This window comes from Nomascus leucogenys, chromosome 13 (genome assembly GCF_006542625.1).
Source record: "Nomascus leucogenys isolate Asia chromosome 13, Asia_NLE_v1, whole genome shotgun sequence".
NCBI classification, from domain to species: Eukaryota; Metazoa; Chordata; class Mammalia; order Primates; family Hylobatidae; genus Nomascus; species Nomascus leucogenys.
The window spans coordinates 66,442,475-66,467,416 of record NC_044393.1 but is presented as its reverse complement, the minus strand read 5'-3'; the positions used below and the strand labels follow the sequence as shown (position 1 = coordinate 66,467,416).

The following is a 24,942-nucleotide window of genomic DNA, read 5'->3' as shown; positions in this document are numbered from 1 at the left end:
TCCGTCTCAAAAAAAAAAAGAAAAGAAATAGAAATGAGGAATTAGTTGACTCTCATAGTCCTTACTCTTGATTAAAAAAAAAAAAAATTGTAACACACAGCAAAATCTGGGCTCTAAAATATACATAAGAATTCTTTTTGTAGAAAACCCTTCAGTGATTGGCAAATAAATAATTTTATTCCATAACATCAGTTAATTGTATAAAACACTGGTTTTAAAAAATCAATGAGCTTTGCAGTCAGCTTTGCAATTACAGCTTTGGAAATATATTTACATTATATTGTAAAATGAAGAGATTGCATCATTCCATTAATTAACTGTTCTCTTTTTTATTGTGTCATAAATACTGTTGAAAACTTTTCCTGTCTGTCTCATATACACTCCTTCACTTTAAACAATCTTCTTTTTCCCCCTACTTACAGGCTTTAACGTGGGCAGCACGTCAGGGTCATAAAAATATAGTTTTGAAGTTGCTTGAACTTGGAGCTAATAAAATGCTACAAACCAAAGATGGAAAGATGCCAAGCGAGATTGCAAAAAGAAACAAACATCATGAGGTATCTTTCTGTACATATTAAACTTATTTTTTGTGGCATATCACATTATCATTTGTAGAACGTTTGTATTATTTTGTTAGAATTAAAAGTGTAATTATAGTGTATCTGGCAATTATTAAATGTTTAAATATGTATCTTTCCTCCAGCCAGGTAATGAGAACTTTATTTTGCTAGAGTATTCATCTTCTACAAAACAAGAGGCACTTATAATATAGTAATTTAAAAGCTCTATGAAAGAGTAATAAAATCTTATTCTGGGCCCAGGAATAAAATTGTAATATACTATTTAAACATTTTAAACTGGTCCCAAATTTTAAAAGTAATTTAGTGAAAGCTAGTAAAATGCCGGTTTGAACATGTAACTCAAACATTCTTTTGTAAGTTTAATTAATGTATTAAACAATTAAAAATTAAATTCTTTAAGCAACATTTACTCTTATATGTGTGACGGGGCTTACGATAAAGTGATAATATACCTGGATGTATAATCTGTCATTCAGATGTTAAACTCAATAATAAATACTTGCCATACATTAAATTACTTTACCAATATAAACTTTTGGTTTGAAGATTAAAGCTTTAGCCACAAGTCTGTAACTTCTAAGCAAGGATCAAGTATAGTACAATTATAAAACTAAGTTGTTTAGTTCAAGAGTTTGTAACACGGAGTTCCCGAATTTGAAAGCATGTAAAATTCCAAAGATTCCGTCATGTAATCTTCAAACCATGCCACTTTTACTGCATATAAAGTAACTTCCTCTAACCTTTTAAGCAACCTGATAAACATGGCTATCATTTTCCAAATATTATTCTAATATTTTCAGAATTATTACAGGGTAAACAGTAATCACTACAGCCTTGTAGAACTTCAAAAAGGAATCTACCATTTTTCTTCTAAACTTTGAAAATTTAAAAACTTAAAATTATGTTATTACATTGTTAAGTGTAGAGTAGATGACACCAAACTTGACATAAGAAGTTTATGAACATCAAAGGTTATTTTGAATCATAAATCATTTATTGAAATGAGATTTGATCTTGTATTTTGGCTGATTATGCGATATAACCTTGACTTCCTAAGAGGTTAGATTTTAAAACTCAGGAATTTCACCATATCTTTTTGAGGTGTTCAGTTAGGATTTGTATACATTTAGTCATGCTCATTACTCTCTTCCCACTTAGCAATGTTTTTAAAGTACTATCTTAATATTTAATCTGAGTCATTTATCCAAATGGAATTTTTAGTTTTGCTATATATCTTACCAAAAATATTAATTACTGTCTTCCTTTAATTATTACTATTTTGAATTAGATGTACTTTTTTCTTTTCTGATTATTATAGGTGAAGGAAGCACTGACTTGATATCCCAATTATCCTGATTTGTTTATTATACATTGTATATGTGTATCAAAATATCGCATGTACCCCCCAAAATACATACAACTGTGATATATCATTTTTTTAAAAGTTGTTGTCAGGGTAGTAAATTGGGAAACATCTGTCCCACTTAGTTGCTAAAATTTCCTTTCTGGTTATGAGATAATCGTATGTTCGGTTTCTTTTAAGTGTAAGTTACAGTATGCAATGTTAATTATATTTGAATGATGTTAACTTTTTTCAGATCTTCAACTTACTTTCTTTTACTTTAAATCCATTGGAAGGAAAACTTCAACAGCTAACTAAAGAAGACACTATTTGTAAAATATTGACAACAGATTCTGATAGAGAAAAAGATCACATTTTTAGGTAATATAGCATGTTTTAGTTCAACAGAATACCTATAAGTAAAATTTGTGTATATTTTATTGTAGTAAATGTGGTGAATTATTTAAAATATATGATATTTTAAATGTTTACAAGCATTTTTAAATGTCTGGGTTTTTAGTGTTCTCCAGAATTTTAGAAAATTTTTATTCGTTTTTATGTACTAACACTAATGCTAATAACTTTAAATGTAAACTTTAAGTAAGAGATCAACAATAAAATCTATTTTTAAAAGGTTCTGGAATTATATTAGTGTTCAAACAGTATAACACCTTGTTTTCTAATTATTTTTAGTACAGGTCTAATTTTATAAGCTAAAATTAAAGATACACTTTTCCCCCCAGAACACTGCTGTTCAGTACACGGCCAAAAATAATTCTCTCCTTACCCCATTTAAAGTTACTTACATTTTACTTATTGCAATTAAAGAGGTGTGGTTTTTTTTCGTTTTTTGTTTTTTGTGGGTGTTTTTGCCTCAAACACCTGGGCTCAAGCAGTTCTTCCGCCACAGCCTCCCAAGTAGCTGGGACTACATGTAGGTGTATGCTACTGTACCAGGCTGAGGAGATTTTTATGTGCAGAAATTTCGCAAGGAGTACATACTGGCATATATTTTCATTTTGGGGAAAGATGAGTTATACTCCTTATATATCTTCAATCACAAAACCTTACTTATTCCTTTGATATAGCATAGGACTGGTGTGCAGATTGAAAATATATTCTACATAAATTCATTATTATTCATATTCTCTCACAATATAAATATATATTTATCATTTGTGCATTTATACTCTGCTCTGAAATTGACATTGCTATAAATGTATACAGTTCATATACAGCATTTGGAGATCTGGAAGTATTTTTACATGGTCTTGGACTTGAACATATGACAGATTTACTAAAGGTAAGATCTTATATAACCTACAGTGAGTTATGCATATATGTTAATTTGTTGGTTATATAACATTAGATATTAATTCATAAACATGTCTATGAATAACTGCCAATTTACTTTTCACCATAATTTGTAGTACATCCCGATTTTAAATTTCTGAAAAACATTTCAAAAATGTATTATTCTAGAAATTTACATAAATTAGAATCTGAGATTAAACAGTTTTTACCCACTGTCTAACCTTCATATACACCTGAGCCCTTAGTTTGTTTCTGTAGTTGCTCATCTTCTTGAGTAGAATATTGGAGGAGCATGATTTTAAACCAAACACACCTGGTATCAGATTCTTGCTCTAATGTTTAATCACTGAAATGTGTGACTTAAATATCTCATTTTCTTTTAAGGATAATAATACCTAGTGTAGGGTTGTCATGAAGGTTAAATCAGATCATATGCCAAGCACTGTCTGGGTGTTTTAAGCATACATTATAGGGTTTGAGTCCATGACAGTTGTTATCAGCTAGGCGGGGATACTGAAGCAGTAAAGCACTATTTAAGATAGACTCCTCTTGGGAGTGTGCACATTCTGTTAAAATATTTCAGAGTTGTGCTTCATTGTATAATCTTGAAATGTCTCCCTATTTGGAGAAATCTTGAGTAAAACTACATGATGGTTTAATGTGATACAGTCAGAAATTTGAAATATTCATAAAACATAATTTCTGCTAAATTTTATAGAACTGCTTTTCTTGTAAGCAAATATGAATGGTAATCATTTGAATCTGGAAAACTAGCTATATTTATACTTTTTAGGTGAATATAGTTATTATGATACTCACTACTCTCTACTCAATAGCATAATTCTATATCTATATATCCTGTCCCCTCTAGAAAATTGGAATTTGCTTGAGAGTGAAGCAAGTAACTAACTTATGAACGTTTGCCTACTTCTCCTTCTACCATTTTAATTATATGGAAAGGTGGCCTTTTTTTTCCTTTTATACAGGAAAGGGATATAACGTTAAGACACCTTTTGACCATGAGGGAAGATGAATTTACAAAGGTTAGTATCAATTTCAAAAATTCCGATATATTGTTTGATGTTTTTAAAATTGTGTATCCTTTTCTTGTCTATTTTTAAAATGCTAGGGCTACAGACAAAAGATTGATCTTTTACTGTGTCCTTGATTAGATATGATTATGGATAACCATATCTAAAATCTTGTGTTAGTGTTAAGTTACTTTAAGAACATGTAATGACTTACAGTTTGGGTGTTTTTTTTTTCAGATTGTCATGACATCTCAGCTAAAAGTGATCCTTCAGTTTCAAATGTGAAATAGATTTGTAAAATGGGGCACTTACAAATAAGAGATGGTTTTTTTATGTATATGGGTATTAACACATGTCTCCCAAGCCTTTTGTTTGGTTCTCAGAACTGAGACCTTTTATTTTGCAGTCTAGTATTATCTAATAACATATAGCTGCAGGATGTATTAGAGACACTTTGATAAATAGGATATGTAAAAAGCAATGATCTGACTGCATGACCACATTGGAAACTTGACATTTTTAATATCACTAAAAATCAGTAAGCATACTACAAAACTAAATTCAGTATAGAAAATTTAGTTTAACACTAAAGGTAGAATACAAACAAAGATAGGGCTTAATTCTCATTTATCACTGATAATATTTTAAATAAAAATTTGAAGGAAATTTTGTTTTACTGTGTTTTTTTGAAATATTACATATTAAGTTCTAGTAATTTGTTTTGGGAGTCCATCATAGTTATGTATTGGAAAAAAATTGACTATAATTATTATATATCTCAATATTCTAATGCTGTAACTAACATCAATCACAGTTATAAGAAAAACATATATTTTTTAGAAATGTGTTATTTTTCCAATAGATGCCTATTTTTTCAAGATGTGAATTCATCAAGAAAATATCTTTAGCGATTTTGAGTTTTAAATTACTCAAGTATAACTAACTTACTGTACCTTAAAATTGTTTCTGCTTAGAATGGAATTACCAGTAAAGACCAGCAGAAAATTCTGGCTGCTCTTAAAGAATTACAGGTAGAAGAGATACAATTTGGAGAGCTATCTGAAGAGACAAAGTTGGAAATCAGGTAAAATTAACTTATTTGTTTACATTATTAATAGTGTTAAGAACCAATTGTTCTTTTTAGTTTAATTTTCATAATGTCTGAGTCATTTTACTTGATACCATCATTTTCCCAGGGTAATAGATTTTGGAAGATACTATGTTCTGAAATTAGATGTGCTTTGTAAAGTCAATTTTTATAAAGTCATTTACCAAGAAGCAAACAATATGTCTTCTTGTTAACTCACATAGAAATATTTTTGTTTTATTTTTTTCATTGCGTCTTGCTAAATTGAACCTTACAAACAATCCCATGCTTTTTATAGTATACCTTTAAAAATCATTTTAGAGGTTAAATTGAAAATTCAAAGTAGTAATATTTTCACTTAGGGCAATAAGAAAACATGTCTCATGTAGCTCAGTTCTATTTTCAGCTTTACTGTATGAGAAATTATGTTACCAATATGTAAACTTCATTTCCAATATTATAAACTTGTCAAGCAATGGTTAATAATCCCAAATCTATTTTGAAAATAATATTTGATTTTATTAATATATTATAGAGCAATAAATGATTTTTTTTAATTTTTTGAAATATAGATTCTTGGGACATTTCAAAGAGAGACACAGGGAAGTCCTATGCATTTTTTACCTAGTTTTGCCCAGTATTAGTATCTTTTATAACTGTAGGACAATATCAAAACCAGAAAATTTACATTGGTATGACCCATAAGGCTTACTCATATTTCATGTGTTATGCACTCATTTGTGTGTATATATATATGTAATTTTATCACATTTATAGCTTCATGTAACTACTTCCGTGTTCAATGTACTTAACACAGGGCTCTCTCATAATACCCCTTTATAGCCACATCTAACCTTCTCCCCATCCCAACTCCTAGCAGCCAATAATTTGTTCTCCATCTTTTTAATGATGTTATTTCATGAATATTATATAAATAGAATCATACAGTATATATCCTTTTGAGATTAACTTTTTTCAATCATCCTAATTTTCTTGAGGTTCATCAAAGTTGTTGCATGTATCAGTACAATAGTTAATTCCTTTTTATTGCTGAGTAGTATTCCATGGTATGTATATACCACAGTTTGTTTAGCCATTTATCCATTGAAGAACATTTGAGTAGATTTTAGTTTTTAGCTATTCCAAATAAAACTGCTATGAACATTCATCTACAAGATTCTGTTAGAAAATACATTTTCTTTCTCTGGGATAAATGCCAAAGAGGACAATTGTTAGGTTGTACGGTGGTTGCATATTTAGTATATTTTAAAACTGCCCAACTGTTTTCCAGAATGGCAGTACTGTTTTATATTTCTAGCAAGTGTATGAGTGATCCAGTTTGCTCTCCATCCTCACAAGCATTTGGTGTTAGCATGATTTTTTTTAGCCATTTCTGATGGGTATACAGTAATAGCTTGTTGTGTTTTTATTTGCACTTACTAATAGCTAATTATGTCAAACAGCCTTTTATATCTTATTTGCCGTATGTGTACTTTTTGTGGTGAAATTCTAACAGTATCTTTTGCCCATTTTATGTTGGATTAATTGTTTTTTAATGTTGAGTTTTGGGAGTTATCTACATTCAAATATTTTGTTGGATATGTGATTTGTAAATATTTTTCCCAACTCTGTAATTTTTCTTTTCATCCTCTTAATGGTGTCTTTCACAGTGCAAAAACTTTTATTTTGATGAGGTCTAAGTTACCAAATTCTCCCTTTACAGAACAGTACTTTTGGCATATTTTTAGTATCAAGTTAAAGGACAGTTTAAGAAATTAGGTCTCAAAGATTTTCTCCTATGCTTTTTTCCTGGAAGTTTTATAGTTTTACAGTTAAGTCCATGATACATTTTGAGTTCATTTTTGTAAAGTTATGAGGTTTAGGCTGAGGTTCATTTTTTTTTTCACCTGGGGATGGCTAATTCCTCCAGCACTATTTATTGAAAATGGTGTTCCTCCCCCATTGAATTGCTTTTGATTGTATGTCAAAAAATAATTGGGCATATTTGTGTGGGTATAATCTGGGTTCTCTATTCTGGGTTCTTTATGTGTCTATCCCTCTGAAAGTACCATGTCTTGATTACTCTAACTATATGGTAAGCCTTAATATCAGAACGAGTGATTCCTCTCATTTTGTTCTTTTTCAAAATCATCTTGGCTATGCTAGAGCCTTTTTCTTTCCATATACATTTTAGATAAAGCTTTTCTATGTCTACAAAAAACCTTTATGAGATTGTGGTGGTAATTCCATGAATCCTATTGATTAATTTAGGTATAATTGACATTTAGCTATGTTAATTCTACTAATTCATAAACACAGATATCTCTAAAAGTTTTAGGTTTTCTTTTTTTAAAATATATTTTTTGAGACCGGGTCTCACCCTGTCACCCAGGTTGGAGAACAATGGCACAATGAGGGCTCACTGCAACCTCAAATTCCTGGGCTCAGGTGATCCTCCCACCTGAGCCTCCTGAGTAGGGAGACCACTGGCATGCACCACCATGCCTGGCTAATTTTTAAAATTTTTTGTAGAAACAGAGTCTCCACTTTGTTGCCACAGTTGGTCTCAAACTCCTAGGTTCAAGTGATCCTCCCACCTTGGCTCCCTAAGTACTGGGATTACAAACCCGAGCCACCATTTCTGACCTTCTTTGTTTTCTTTCATCAGCATTTTGTCATTTTCATCATACAGATCTCATGCATATATCATTAGATTTATACCTAAGTATTTCATTTTCTTTGGCACAATTGCCAATGGTATTTCTCTTTTTATTTGTTTCCATGTGCAATTGATTTTTGTGTCTCGACTGTACATTTCCACCTTACTGAACTCAGTTATTAGTTCTAGGAGGCTTTTTGTAGGTCATTTGAGATTTCCTATTTAGATAATCATGTAGTCTGCAAAAAGAGGTTAATTTTTTCCTTTCACATTTGTATACCTTTTTTCTTCCCTCATGGCAGTGGGTAAGACTTCCAGTATTATGTTGGATAAGAGTGTTAGATAGTGGATATTCTTGCTTTCTTCCCAATCTCAGAAGAAAACCATGCACTTTTTTACTATTAATTAACTGTCATGTTAGCTATAGGTTTTTTGAAGATTCTCTTTATGAGATTGGGGAAGTTATGCGCTATTCATTTTTCTAAAAGTTTTTATCATGAATGGTTGTGGAATTTTTTCAAATGCTTTTTCTATCCCAACTGATATGACCATATGACTTTTTTCTTTAGCCTGTTGATATGGTTACTTTGTTAGATTTTTAACTATTGAACCAACCTTGCATACCTGGATTCATCCCATATGGTTGTGGGTTATTATTCTTTTTATGCATTGTTGGATTTGATTTGCCAGTATTTTGCTAAGAATTTTTGTATCTAAGCTCATGATAAATATTGCTCTGTAAGTTTCTGTTTTGTATTTTGTCTGGTTTTGGTATCAGGATAATACTGGCCTCACAAAATGAATTGGAATGTATTCCCTCTCCTTTTATTTTCTGTAAGAGATTGTGTAGAATTGACATTAACTTTTCTTTAAACATTCTGTAGATTTCTCCAGTGAAACCATCTGAACCTGGATATTTTGTGGGGGAAGCTTTTAAATTACAATTTGATTTATTTAATGGTCATAGGATTATTCAAGTTATATCTGTTTTACTTTAGCTGAGTTTTGGTAATGTGTGGTTTTTCAAGGACTTGGTTCATTTTTTCTAATTTATCAAGCCAAAAGTTGCCCCTAGTATTTCCAGCTACTCTTTGGATGGCTGTGGGATCTGTTATAATACCCCTTTTCATTCTTTATATTGGTGATTTCTGTCTTTTCTCTTTTTATCTCTGTTAGTCTTGCTAGAGGTTTATGCATTTTTTTTCAAAGAACCTGCTCTTATTGTTTCAGTAACTTTTCTCTATTGTTTTTGCTTTTAGTGTCATTGATTTCTGCTGTTATTCTTACTATTTTCTTCCTTCTGCTCACTTTGAATTTATTTTGCTCTTTTTCTAGATTCTTGAGGCAGAAATCTAGATCATTTTTGAGACTTTTTTCTTATGTAAACATTTAGTCTTTTACATTTCCCTCTCAGCACTGCTTTAGTTGCATTCCACAAATTGTGATACATTGTGTGATCATTTTCATTCACTTCTATGTATATTTTTATTTTCTTTGAGACTTCCTCTTTGACCCATGGATTATCTAAACAACCCATGGTGTATGGTGTTTAATGTCCACATGTTTGGAGATTTTTCTGTTATCAATTTCCAGTTTGATTCTGTTATGGTCAGAGAATATACACTGGATGATTTCAAGGGTTCGGTAGCTACATGTGACTGGTGGCTAGATGGAGATACAGAGAATTAAGATTTTAAAGGCTTTGGCATGTTGAAGCAAATCCCCGAAAAATTAATAGAGTTAACTTTAATAAGGATAAATGGAAAGTCTGAGATTAACTGTATTACTATAGGATGGGACTTAATATACATGAAGAATCATTAAGAGTTTTTAAGTTTATTATTAATTTAGTTTAGGTTAACAGTGTCACATGACTAGTTATGGAAAGCTTGCACTGTTAGGCTGCATTAATAGAAATATAATGTCTGGAATAAATAAGATAACAGTTTTATTGTATATAATACCTACTTCTAGAGATTTTTGCTTATGGAAAGAATTTAACCATAGCATAGAATACAAACCCTGTAAGGCCTCTTCCACCTTTTTGATTATATGATTGTCTTTTCATAATTTTCACCTAGATTTTATAATCCGAAATAACCTATAATAATTGTTTTCATTCCACCAACTAGATAATTTTGAAATTATGTCACTTAGCAACACCACCTTATAACCAGCCTATGAAATTCTTTTTTCTTTTACAATGGTTTTCTCTCCCCAACTTTGAGGATTTGTGCACCAAATGTTTTTCCCCACTTTCTACCTCTCATTGCACTTGGTCCGGTTAATTACATTTTACCCAGTCTCTTGCTTATGTAAGCTTCTTTTAACTCAGTTTTTCTGTTCTTTTATTGCTTAGGAAACTCTCTTCCTTTCTTCTTTTAGTTTCATATGAGTCCGAAAGTAACCATTATCACAGGGACTAAGAATAGGAATAATACCTGTACAGAGGACAAATCAAATTTTTTGCCTCTAGAGCTTTTAAAAGTACATAGAAGTTCCCTGTAAGAAATCTTCACAAATATTTTTCTATTTCCTCAATTTCCTCTAATCTTACTTTTAATACCAGCTTAGTATTATTTTCTAAGTTTTCTTTTTTTAGTTGATTTAAGAGTATCATGATCATTTTATTTTTCTACTAATACAAATACTGTTTTTTATTTCAATGTATTCCAGTTTGATTTTTTCCCTAAAATAATTTTACAAATGAGGATTATATATCTAACATAAAAGTACCTTACATGTTAGTAGAGACTTGGTTTCTACATATATGCTTTTAAAACATATTATGGTTCGTAACCACGATTTATGCTAGTGGTTCCCTTACCTGGCTAAGTTATCAGGATGACCTAAGGAGCTTGGTGTATATATTAACCATGTTATCCATTGCCTGGGATATGACTGTGTAGACAAATTTTATTGAATATGTGGATAAATGAGTTAATGAATTATATCCTATACTTGCAAATGCAATGGTATTATCACTAGTAGACTAAAACTAATATTGTAATTATGATAAACATTAATTAAACATACAAACAATAGATTTCCACATTATTTTGGAGTTCAGAGAAGTATTCCAGGAAATAATATAGATGATCCTAATTTCTTAAAAACTTTATTACACAGCTTAAATTATAAACATTCCCCATATTAAAATTCCCTATTCCCATTTGTCCATTCTTCTTCCTTAATATATCTCCATATTACAGCAAGATCTATATTTAAAATAATGCCTCATCATTGTTTCAGAATAACATAATAGCTCTTAAATATTTAAATGCATTGTGAAGGATTTCAATTGAGAGGACTTAAAAATCAGCACACCTTCTTAAATATCATTGTTCATTTTCTTGCTTTTTTTCATTATTGTTTCTATGAAGGAGTATTCTAAGTTCTAAATGACTGACTTGCAAATTAAATGTTTTTATATAACTTATTTGTATGATGGCAGGGTTGCCTATATGAATTTACTTTATGGGATTTAATAAATGTAAAGAATGTGCAGAATCCTGAATGGTTCACTTATTAAAAGCTACTGAATTTTTTAAAAAAAATAAAACTGGCAGACATATATTCCAGGAATTTGACCTTGTTATTAAATCACAGACTTTGTTTACATGCTGTTATGGAAAAGGTTTTACGTGCCATTTGTTCAAAGTCGCTCTTTAAAGAAGAAATTAGTCACTAAGTCATAAGAAAACTAACAGCAGGAAAAGTTGAACTGATTGATTATAATCTCCTGGTAATGTGACTTCAACAATTTACTGATTTATTTTAAGATAGTTTTATTCTATGTGTCAAAATCTTCTAAAATAATCTGTTACAACAATGCATACACTCACTGCATTTACTTTTTTCTGCCTTAGTATGTTTGCAGAATTAAAGTATGCAATTTAAAGCCAATGCAGTGGGGTGTGCCTGTAGTCCCATCTACTTGAGAGGCTGAGACAGGAGGATAACTTGAACCCAGGAGTTCAAGGCCAGCCTCGGCAACATAGCAAGACTCTTAAAAAAATAAAGAGTGCAATTTAAAATGTTAATATCCATTCTGTTGCTAATTTTAGATATTTTGAACAGAAATAATAAATTTTCATTCACATTTGAAATTTTTAACTGTTCCTGTTTAGACTCTTTGTCTGAGCTAACTGACATCCACTTGAAGGTGTCAGAAGCATCTCAAAACTATGTCCATCAAGGAAACTGCTCCACCCCAAAAAATCTATATAGTTGTTAAGATGTTATGTAAAAGTGTATTGTTCACCCCTGTTATTTATAGACATTCTAAAATTGGAAACCCTAAATACTGAACATCAGGAAAATGGTTAAATTCCATTGCATCAATATAATTATTGTTTTATCATTAAAATTATTTTGAAACTTAATGTCATGGGAAAATACTCATGATAATTATAAAAGGCACAATATAAAAGGTCATGTGAAGCACAATGTCAGTTATATATATCCATAGGAAAAACACTGGAAGAAAATGTGTATTTTAAGAAAATATTCTGAGAGAAAATAGTACCAGTCAATTGTCTGTGAGTAGTAAGATTGTTGATGATTTTAATTTTTTTCAGATATTCTACAGTGAGCACATAATACTTTTGCTTATAATACCTTTATTTAAAGTGTAAATTTTATCTTAGTACTTGACTTCAAATTTTTTAAATGGCCTGTTGTTTTAGTTCGCTTATACTATGTTATGCTGTAGGAACAAATAATTTCTAAATGTCAGTCACTTATAATAACAGACTTAATTTCTTGATCATCTATATCATGGGTCAGCAACAGTGATCTTGTCATTCTGAGAGTAGGCTGGAGGAACAGTCTCAACCTGGGACATACTGCTCTCAATGGGAAAGGGAAGAGAGAGACGGCAGGATCATTCAGTGGCTCTTGAAGCTTCTGTTCAAAAGTTACACAGTAACTTCCAATCATATTTTATTTGCTAAAGCAAGTCATGTGGTCAGGCCTCATGTCACTGGGGCATGAATTATAGTCCCCTGACAGGGATCGGGGGACTGGTACTAGTTAGCTCAGTAGAAAAGACATGAGAATTTGATCAAATAATGCAGTCTACTATACCTATGTCATATCTGCTTATTTTGAATTTTTTAAATAAGCACAAAGTTATCAGGCCTGCCATATAAAGTTGTGTAGGTTGTATACTGTACAGCTGTGATGGAGAGGCACCATTCACATAGTGTAAATGACACACTGTAGAGTTTTGTTTTGTACAACTTGTCCATCCATATTCAGTGTCTCTGAAAATTATATGTCACAAGAAAGGTATATATTTTCCTTTCATTCATTAAGACTAATTTTGCTAGTAATAAAATTTGCTTATTTTGAACTCAGTCTTACTATCTTAAGAGCTGATAAATTTATATTCCGCATATATATTTGTGAATCATCTGTCTAAAATTACATACCTGCTATCAGTTGATACTTCAAATGATAATTCTCAATGGATCTTAATTTCCTTGAGGTCATAAATTAAATATATATGTCATTAGTGAATTACTCATTCAGTAGTTATTCTTTTTCTTGATAAATAAAATTTGAATATTTAAAGAACACTGAAATCTAAGTTACAAGTGTACTTATATAAATAGTACATGGAAACAAAATACAAGTAATCACTGCTGTTGCTTTGGCAGAAATGTGTCATATACCCTAAGTTCTGTGTTTTCTAGAGTAAAGATCAGAAAGAAAATAGAATAAAGAAGAATTACATCTTTTTTGAAAATGGTTCTATGAATACTTATTGCTAAATAGAACAAGAGTTTTCCTACATTTTTTAATTTTAGGTTTGCTTGTTGAAAGCAACCATCAGGTACTTTTTATTCTAAGTCACTTGATTATATGTATTATGTATATAAAGTTTATATTTTATAAAACTGTTAAAGTGAAATCGTTCATTTTTTTCAGCCTAATAGCTAAGAGAATAGACTTGTCTTAAATGAAAATACTATATACATCCCAGTAATGTATCTTAGAAGTTTGCTATTATTTTCACTGGAGGCTGACATTGCTTGCTTTTCATAACCTTTCCTTCTAGAAATAGTGTAAGAAACTTTGTATAGTATGTAGTCAAAACTTCTACAAATAAGAATTTCTGTATGGGCTTAGAAGTATCCTTTGGGGGCTAGGATGGTGGCTCACGCCTATAATCTTAGCACTTTGGGAGGCTGAGGCAGGTTGATCACATGAGGCCAGGAGTTCGAGGCGAGCCAGGCCAACATGGTGAAACCCCATCTCTACTAAAAATACAAAAATTAGCTGGGTGTGGTGGTGCACACCTGTAATCCCAACTACACAGGTGGCTGAGGCACGAGAATCACTTGAACTCAGGAGCAGAGATTACAGTGAGCCTCGCACCACTGCACTCCAGCCTGGGCAACAGAGCAAGACTCTGTCTCACACACACACACACACACACACAATTACCTTTGGTCCAATAATAGTAGTTTTTATTGTATTTTTATTTCAGTAGATACTGTTAAAGGACTCCCCAGAAAGGTCATCTAATACACTTGTCAACTCTTGATATTAATGATCTACTTAATTTTTGTCATTCTGCTAGGATGTGGCATCTTATGGTTATTGTATTCCCATATTTGTTATCCATTCAAATTTTGTTTCTTTCTTTTTCTCTGAATTCTCTGTTCAAATAGCCTTGACCAACTTTTCTGTTGGGTTAAGTTTCTTGGTTGTTTCTACTGTAAATTGGCTTCTGCCACTGAAGCTAATCCAGTCACCAGTGTTTTCTCATTGCCAAAATCAGTATACTTAATGTGCTTAATCTTTTCTCCTTTGAATCCATCCCCTTCATTGCCATTCATAACAACTCTTAACTACTGATTTTCTTCTACTTCTCAGGCTACATTTCCTTTAGTGGCTTTTCTGTTCCACCCCTATCAACACTCCCTTCTTCATGATACGTCCTATGGTCTTCTTCATGATCATAGTTTTGATTTCTGTTGGAGACATCTCTAATACTACTGTGTTTGTGCTACCTTCACAATTGAAGGAAAGACTGAATCTTGGTTAGAGGTTAGTGAAAATAAAGATGTATATTTTTCACATTGAGGTTCACCAACTCTGAATTGTATCTATCTTCATGAGTCTTTAGAGCCCAGAATAAATACCCTTGCAAGACCCCCATTTTCTACCACTTACTGGTTGTTGCCACCCGCATGTCTCCTCACCATTGCAGTCATCATAATTATGTTTGCTTGAACACCAGCTATGTACTAGGCACAATCCTAGGTACTTTATGTACATTGTCTTCTTGAGTCCTACTGTCTCCACTCTAGAGATATGGAAACATTTGGCTTAAGATTATTCTTGGCCGGGCACGGTGGCTCACGCCTGTAATCCCAGCACTTTGGGAGGCCGAGGCAGGCGGATCACGAGGTCAGGAGATCAAGACCATCCTGGCTGACATGGAGAAACCCCGTCTCTACTAAAAATATAAAAAATTAGCTGGGCGTGGTGGCGGGTGCCTGTAGTCCCAGCTACTGGGGAGGCTGAGGCAGGAGAATAGTGTGAACCTGGGAGGCGGAGCTTGCAGTGAGCCGAGATTGCGCCACTGCACTCCAGCCTGGGTGACAGAGCAAGACTCCATCTCCAAAAAAAAAAAAAAAAAAAAAGATTATTCTTGCCCAAAATCCTAAAGCTAATAAGTGTGGAAGCTGAATCCAAACTCACATTGACTCTTGACTCAAGAGCCTGTGTTCTTAATTATTATGCCATAATGTTTTCTTTTATCCCACTGTTTTCCCCACCATGCACCACCAAATTCAGTTCCTTGCTTGGCGGCACTGCCTTCCATAGAAACCAAAAAAAAATGAGAATCATCGTAGATTCTTCCATTACATACAATCCATCACCAAGTTTTTCAGTTTATTCTCCTAAAGGTTTGTCAAGCCATTGCTCTACCTCCTTCCCACAGTAAGACTGCCACTGCCAGATCCTTAGTTTAAGTTTTCCTTCATCATCTCTTGGATGCATTTCTCTGTTAGTTGCCTAATTATTCTGCTTCTATTTTTGTGTTCCTTTTATCCACACCACTCTCCAAATAAACATTCTCATTTAAAAGTCTAAAAGTCTAATGTTCAAATTTCCTGTTAAAAATCTCTTAGTAACTCTACATCATCAGAAAGGTAAAATTCAATTCCTTATGCTGACACAAAAGTTCTTTTAATAAATGGTTATATCCAGCCTTTTCTCTTACTACTTTTCAATAATTTGTGTTTTAATTACACCTTAATGACCTTTACCCCTGTACTCTTGCACCTGCTATTCTCTTTATCCAGAATCTCTTCCTTACCTGCTTGGCAAACTTTTTCTTCAACCACAGACTCAATTCAAGTATTATCTCTGTAAAGCATTTCTAATTCCCTATTCCCTCCTTCTCATGTGATATTAAATTCATTCCCCCTGAATTTTAGATGTCTCCACTATAAAATAGTATTAACAACATCTATCCTATAGGGGTTGTTAGGAAAAATCAAAAGAAATAACAAATGTAAAATAACTAGTGCAGTGTCTTCACATAATAGCTACTCAAATATTGGTTATTTTATCTTCCTCTTTCATGTGTTCCTGTGAATAATAAAGCTGTAATTGTATATCTGCATCTTATCCTGAACTTTAAGATCCTCGGGATTGGAGGTTTGTTTTTCTTTTATAATCAGTGCCTGTTTCAGTACCTAATCTGTATTAGCTATTCCATGAATTCTTTTGGAAGAATCTAATTTTATGATTAGATTTTCAGTAACTAGCTTAGTAGAATGAAATAAATTGCTCTTATTAGTAATTCCTGCTTGTTTGTTTGTTTCCTTTCTTTAGTGGTGATGAGTTCCTCAACTTTCTTCTCAAATTAAATAAACAGTGTGGCCATTTAATAACAGCTGTACAGAATGTTATTACTGAGTTACCTGTAAATTCTCAAAAGGTATTCTACAAAAGTTATTAAGTGAAGAAAAGTATGAACACTGAAGAACATTCCAGATAAGTTCATGATAATTCAATAAATAGTACAGATTTGCTGAAATTATATCATTTGTTCTGCAAAATCACATAAGATCTAAATAAGTCAATTTGTTTAATATTACTCCTTTACATACTAATTTTAAAACTTTGTATTCTTGCCCTCAAGAAAAAGAAAACAAGTCAGACCAAAAATTAAACTGATCCATGTATTGAATTTACCATGTGTTCTTGTTTAAAATATAAAGTGACAGGAGACCCAAGTGAAAATGGAAACAAAACAGTGTGTTATTTAAAAAGCGTATCAATAAAATATTTTTTAATAAATTTAGAATAGGAAGAGTGTAAGTGGCCGGGCATGGTGGCTCATATCTGTCATCCCAACACTTTGGGAGGCCCAGGTGGGAGAATTGCTTGAGGCCAGGAGTTTGAGACCAGCCTAAGCAACATGGTGAGACCCTGTCTCTACAAAGAATTTTTAAAAATTAGCTGTGCATGATAGCATGTGCCTCTAGTCCTAGCTGAAAATTAGCTGGGCATGATGGCATGCACCTGTGGTCCTAGCTATTCAGGAGGCTGAGGCAGGAGGATCACTTGAGCCCAAGAGGTTGAGGCAGCAGTGAGCCATGATTGCACCACTGCACTCCAGCCTGGGCAGTGGAACAAGACACTTTCTCAAAAAAAAGAAAGAAAAAGTGTAAGTGGCCTGCAAAAGCAGCTTATTTCATGTGATTAGGTTTTAGCTGTTTGTCTTAGTGAAAATTTTTTAATGCACTTGTTTTCCAGTGATTTTTATATAACATCAATTAATATGAGAATCATCATTTTTAAAACCTTCATGAACTGATTTGTTCATCATAAATGTTATTACTAATATTAATCTCCATATAGAAAGTTATATATACATATATTCAGGAAATGCATTTGGCAAGCCCATTTGATTATAGTTTTATAAAATTACTTATTTTTGGTGTCAGTATTTATCCTAAACAAAAAAATGCCTTTCAATTATATAATCTAATGTTTAAGAATGTTGTATAATCTTTGTGGATATGAAGTTGTAGAAAGTTATTTCCATTATTTAATGTTGAACTTTTGAAAATATTAACAGATAACACTGGAGTGGGCTTCTCCCCGGAATTTTACTTCAGTTTGTGAAGAATTAGTTAATAATGTTGAAGATTTGAGTGAAGAAGTCTGCAAACTAAAAGACCTAATTCAAAAGGTATGTATTTAACATTAAAAGGAGGGGAAAAACGACGGGAAATGATTTACAGCAAAAGGTGTTAGACAATGAAGCAATTCTGGTAAGAGCAACAAATGGAACACTTAGACAAGTGGGAAAAAGGACAGTTTCCAAAGGAAGAAATATACATAGGAAACAGACTTTGTTGGCCATTAAAGAAATGCATACTAAAAGAAGAATATGTCATTTTTATCTTTTCAATTAGCAGGGAAAAACGTATCACTACCAATTTCTAGTTAGAGTTCACCAAACTGATATTCTTATGTGAGAACACAAGCCCTTTCAAAAACAGTTTGGCAGGATGTGCCAAGTACTATTAAAAATTTGTATCTTTTGATAGTATTTTATCCCAAATTATATGTACCATATGTATTCTATACTAGGATAATAACTTAATAAATTATGCTATACCAATTGTTATAATAATAGGCAGTTGAAAAAATAATGAAAATTCAATATCAGCTAAATATATGAAATTATATTTGTACGTTATTACTTACATGTAAATTTACAGATAAAATAAATGAAGTATTTATTGGTTCTGTTAAAGAGACACGATTGTGGATGAAATACCCCTGTAATTGTTCAGACTCTCTGTAATATTTTTATAATTTAACTGTTTTCTAAAGAGTATGGACTTCTTTGGTTCTGGTTTTTTACAATATATAAAAAATATGTATCTGTATTTAAGGACAGGTGATTTTTCCACTTTAAAAAAATTGGCTATAACAAAATCTAAGCTGTTGGAATGGGAACCTTTGTTGGAGATGGATAATAAAGAAAAACACTTCCAGTCGACCAAAGAGCTCACTTCTGAGCTCTTTATCTGTTTAATAAATAAATTTGATGTCTGTAAAGCTTCTGTGAAATATCTGATTTGAAGGTTAGATTATACATTATTTATATAGCCTCAACCCATAAATTCATTGAACATTTTCATTAATATTTTATCAAAAAAATTCTTTTCTTCAAAATAGATTTTATACATGTTCCAAGTATTAATAAATTGTCATTCTAGCTATTAATGTGTTAAAAGGAGTCTTTTTTTTTCTTTTTTGATACTGAGTCTCATTCCATTGCCCAGGCTGGAGTGCAGTGGTGCGATCTTGGCTCACTGCAACCTCTGCCTTCCAGATTCAAGCAATTCTTCTGCCTCAGCCTCCTGAGTAGCTGGGACTACAGGCATGCACCACCACACCCAGCTAATTTTTGTATTTTTAGTAGAGATGAGGTTTCACCATGTTGGCCAGGCTGGTCTCAAACTCCTGATGTCAAGTGATCCGCCTGCCTCGGCCTCCGAGTGTGCTGAGATTACAGGTGTGCGCCATTGCGCCCGGCCCAAAAGGAGTCTTTTAAAGTGAGAAGAAAGTTGTGAAGCAAATTCTATTATACAAAATAATAGCTGGGAAAGGGCATTTTAAATGGGGAAATGAGCACTATGTTTCAGAATTCTTGTAGAAAATAATTTATTTCCAAAGAAAAAAGGCATCTTAGAAATTGTATTGTCTCTGACATTTATTCATTCAACAAACATAAGACTGCCTGCTATATGTCAGGCACCTGTGCTACACAAGCTACATCCTGAACTTGCTGACGATCCAAAAATTATATCTCATCTAGAAGAATCAAAGGAAAGGAACTGATTCTACTTAAACATGCTATTTTTCATGGGTATCCCAGGGAAGTTTAGAAGCATATGTATAAAGATACTTCTTGCAAAACATCAGCCTTTAATGTTTAGTGTAGGAAATTTCCTAAAACATATTTGCTTCAGGGTTATTTACTAATTTGGTTTCTCCAAGATGACCTAAAAAAATGGGGGTGAGGGGTAAGGGTGTGTGTATAGAATTAAAATGAAATTAGAAAAACATATTTTTGTTAAATGAGTGAAATTAAGAAACTTTGCTATAGAAACTGACTGACTCTAAAGTATACACAATTCAATCAGGTACCATAATATTTATTTTAATAATGCATACCTGTTAAGAGAATTTTCATTGTTCTTTAGCTAAATAGAAGACCTTTTTCCTGTGACCCTTCTCTATTTAGAATTTATGCATTTCTATATAAGAACTACCCTTGAAAACATGTATTAGTTTATAATAATGGCAAATACAGTTCTTTGGGCAAGAAAGTCTTAATTTTGGAGCAAGCTAGTGGGTTGGTTTTTCCAGATTAGTCTTGTACAAGTAGTAATCATCATAACGAGATTTGATTTAGGGAATTATGAAGGCTTCCAGATTTGGAAATACACCATCACGCCTGTTAAGCTTGTATTATTTCAGAGTTTACCAATAATAATCGAAGGGATTTTTTTTTTTTAAGAAACATGAGTTATCACAGATAAGTGTATGGAGGTAACAAAGAGAGAGGGTGGGAGAGGTCAAGACTAGACTTTAACACCACATCACTCTCTTTCAAGCCAACACACTGACAGGCTCCTGTCAGAAAGGGTCATTCTAAGTAATTGGTTAATAAAAGGAATGACTGTCTCAGGATTCAGTAAATGGAGCATCAGTGTCAAAAAGGAATCTGTTGCTGAATGAAGCCATTTGGAAGTTAGACCAAGAATATGGTATTAATGAGATTGGCACTGGAGTCTGGTTTTCTGCTATAAATTTAAAATTAATTTTGCAAGCTTTTTAATTAAATATTTACACTGTAGAATTTGGAATTCATTATTCCTGCTGATGTTGAAAGTATTTATGTCATCACTCCAGCACAGGATGTTTCTAGTAAATATCACTCCATAAATGTGCCTGATTCTTTTTATCTTTCAAGGATCTTTGGTTTCTGCTTATTTTCTCTCCTGCCCCACCCCCAAAAGCCATCCCTCTCCTCTCAGCCCTCCCTCTTTAAGCCTTTTCTCTCTCTCTCACTTCCCCCTTCTCTCTCTGTCTCTGTCTCTGTCTCTCACAGAAACACACACACACAGATACACACAGACTGAGCACACACACACAGTAGGTAGGGGAGAAGGGAGCTTCTTAAGCAAGAAATTTGTATCTGTGGGAATTTATAAACTGACTGGGTACTATACTTTCATTGCTGAGAATTACTAAAAGAACCACTTAAGTTTTTGTTGACATTTGTTACTGCAATTATATTTAAATAAATTATTAAGTTTCTACTAGTAGCTTCTGATCTTCTCGTTTTTGCTAAATTTCATGTTTTAGGTTTGCTATAATAGTGATTCACTTTCTTATAAGATGTTAATATTTAATGCACAAGCAAATCAATATCAATTGTCATTCCTTATAAGTAAAACAGAAACTTTAAAGTTACTTTGTCTCATGACATAAAAACACCATTTTAAAATGTGATCATCTATGAAAGTATGTATTTTTAATGTAAAACTAATAATTTACAGTAATGGGATGCTAATGAAAGACTGTCTTTCAGACATATATGTTTACTTTAAATCTTCCATGGGAATCTTGAGTTGCCTACGTCTAAATCAAGTGAATTGAATTAACATGGATATTATGATATTTTTTAAATCAAAATGTTTTATTAATGTATTGTACAGTAACTCTTTTCTTTTTCCATACTAAATATTAGTTGCAAAATGAACGGGAAAATGATCCAACTCATATACAATTAAGGGAAGAAGTATCTACATGGAATAGTAGAATTTTGAAGAGGACAGCTATTGCAGTATGCGGATTCGGTTTTCTTCTTTTCATCTGCAAGCTAACTTTCCAGAGAAAATAACCCAAATATTTGTTTTAAGTTATATATACACATCTTATTGAACCATCCAAAAATCATTGCTTTTAACTATTTGCAGCACAATATAACTTTACATTCTTTGCCAATATTCCATAGGAAAAATTTTGACAATGTGGAGATTTTTTTTAAAAAAGTGGTTTGTTACTTTGACTTATAAATACAATTTGTTATGTTTATATTAATTGTGATTAGGCAGTAAAGTATAAGTAATTTTTTGGCTTGATCGTATGTAAATCACATTCAAAATTAAAGTTAGAACCAATACCTTGACATTTTTTAAAGTGTGTTCATTTGTCATAGTGAATCGTACAGAATTTGTAAAGTGTTCATAAATTGAGCTTTCTTTTATTTCTTTTTTCCCCCTCCATTATTACATAATAAGGATTTTTATTGGATTTTTTTGTTATATTACATTATGAGGAAATTGTTAATTTTGAAAGTATCTGAGAGAATACAAAGGATAAAGGTAAAATGTTAAAGTTTTGAATGTGGATTAAATCCTTAGGAAAAGTATTTTAAATACAAATTAAAACAGCAAAAAATTAGAGACTAGTGTTGAAAGTACAAAATACATTGGAATTTTTTATGTAAAACACTTTGGGGAACATACATACTATATAACATTCTTAGGAATGTTGTAAAAGTGAATGGCATTTGACATATCATTTAGCATATCTAAAGTAAGATTTATTTTTCAAAATCAAACATGATATTCAGATTTTTAAAGTGAAGTTAATAAAAAGGCAGGCCCAATTTAGCAGAGAATATAGTATTTAAATCTTGCCTGACTTAGTGCCATACTTAAACAGATGCAGTTGATCTACAGTTGTTTGAGAAGTACACAAAGCAAAGATAAAGAATTGTGGAAAGGAAGAACTATAAATAAGGATCTATAATTAGTAGCAGTTTCTGCTCTTGCTTATACCAAAACCACAAGATTTCAATCATTCTTTTCTTGAGAATTGGCCATATTTTAACCTAACTGCTAAATAGCAAGGCATATTTTTTTGCTGATATTTCCTCATTTAAATGAGTCTTAGAAGTTCTAAAGGTACTTCTTTTAACACATACGGTGTTTCACTCCCAGCCAGCACAGTGCTTGGGTAAACAGAAAACATTTAATAAATCTTAGTTTTAGTTTCCTTTTTTAAAAAATAAAAAAGCACTCTCAGAAAATGACATACTTTCAGATTATCTATTTATGATGGTCTTTTTCACCTCAGTTCATCTTAAAGATAATGATATTTCTTCTATTGGCTGGGTAGGTCACTATTTTTTTTCTTCTGACAAAACCAAACCATCTCGCAAATATTAGGACAAACTGTGAAGATGTGAATTTATAAAATATTTGCTTTCCAAAAGGATTTGTCACAGAAGTCCATAAAATGGTGATTTTTTATTTCCATGATAAATACAGTGTGATTTTTAGATTACAGATTGAGAATAAGTACAGCAGCATTGTGATTAGTGAAGTTATTTCTATGGGTAAAGTATCAATAGAATTATTATTTTTCATGTAATTTAAAATTGGTTATTTCATCTAGAGCATAAGTCTCTTCCTACTCTGATTATTTCACCTGATTACAGTGCTTTTTGTGGGAAAGGAGGCATTTATTGCTTCTGGAATATCCATTCTTTTGTAACACATAACTCAGTATAAATCATTTTTCTTCTCTTCTTCAAACAAGAAGAGGATTTAAAGTAAGTCTCCCTTAGAGACTTCCCTGAACCACAGATACAAATGTTGTCAACTGAGTTTTAATTCTATGCACTTGAAAGTAGTAAACCTTTTTTAAAATTAGTTGGTGTTCAATTTTAAATTAATCCGAATTAGAAAATGCTCCTATATCTTTAGAACCAACTCTGGAACACAAATAATCTATTTTAAGGATGTAAGTATCTTTCAAAGAGAAGCATGCTTACTTGTTCCATCTTGCCACCATCCTTAAGTGATGTGTTTAGTGCTCTTTGTCAATCTTACTACATTTCTCTGGTACACTTATTACATTTCTCTGAAACATTCAGTAACCTTTTTACCAGATAACTATTTTGCGCTGCTCTTTCCTCAAACTTCTGAGACCTCCACATCTCATTCTTAAAATAATGGCCATGCTTCTTATTTCCCTGGGAAATAGAATCATTTTTTTAAAAAGAACTTACATACTGGGTTTCCTCTAGTTAAGAGGTCAGCAAACATTTTTTTGTAAAGATCCAGATAGTAAATATTTTAGACTTTGCAAGACATGTGGTCTCTGTCAAAATTTCTTAACTCTGTTGTTATAGCACAAAAGCAGCTATATACAGTACATAAATGAATGAATGTGGCTTTGGTACAATAGAACTTTATTTACAAAAGCAGGTGTTGCCTGGATTTGGCCCACCAACCTGTAGTTTACAGACCTCAGTCTAATGTCACAGAGTTACAAATGTGAGGCTCTTTTAATCCTGATAATCTAGGTAGAGATTTATTAATTTTGTTAATATTTTCAAATAATCAGCTTTTGGGTTTATTGGTCAACTACATTTTAAAATTTTTATTTCATTTCCACCTTTATTATTTCCTATCTTAATTGGGTTCTTTTTTTTTTTTACTCAATTAAACACACTTGAAATATTTTTTGCTTTCTGATGAGTTAATGGGTGTAGCACACAAACATGGCACATGTATACATATGTAACAAACCTGCACGTTGTGCACATGTACCCTAAAACTTAAAGTATAATAATAATAAAATTAAAATAAAATAAAATAAAAAAGAATTAAAAGCCCTGTATTCTGCATACTGTAGTTTCACAGTTCATTTTAAAATACATTATTTTTCTCTATTGGGTTATTACAGTATTTATATATTGACATTTATTTCATAAATTATTTTTTCCAAGTTGCTTTTGAAAAAAAAAACTGCATTGTGACTTCAAACCTACATTTCTGCAACTTTTTCTTTTGAAA

General features: G+C 31.9%; 1 protein-coding gene across 3 annotated transcripts in view; it reads left to right on the top strand.

Annotated features, from left to right (window-relative positions):
• Positions 1 to 22,350, top strand: part of ASZ1 (ankyrin repeat, SAM and basic leucine zipper domain containing 1) — a 64,240-nt gene extending 41,890 nt beyond the window's left edge. For 2 of the 3 annotated variants that reach the window (XM_012512147.2, XM_003261238.2), the window contains 8 exons: positions 423 to 557; positions 2,180 to 2,304; positions 3,151 to 3,226; positions 4,224 to 4,280; positions 5,243 to 5,352; positions 16,874 to 16,979; positions 18,126 to 18,239; positions 21,822 to 22,350. In XM_012512147.2, coding sequence (XP_012367601.1) covers positions 495 to 557; positions 2,180 to 2,304; positions 3,151 to 3,226; positions 4,224 to 4,280; positions 5,243 to 5,352; positions 16,874 to 16,979; positions 18,126 to 18,239; positions 21,822 to 21,974 — 804 coding nt within the window. In that variant the 5' untranslated portion in view covers positions 423 to 494 and the 3' untranslated portion in view covers positions 21,975 to 22,350. The remainder of the gene's footprint in view (positions 1 to 422; positions 558 to 2,179; positions 2,305 to 3,150; positions 3,227 to 4,223; positions 4,281 to 5,242; positions 5,353 to 16,873; positions 16,980 to 18,125; positions 18,240 to 21,821) is intronic. The other variant, XM_012512146.2, reaches the window with a different exon arrangement.
• The last annotated feature ends 2,592 nt before the right edge of the window (positions 22,351 to 24,942 follow it).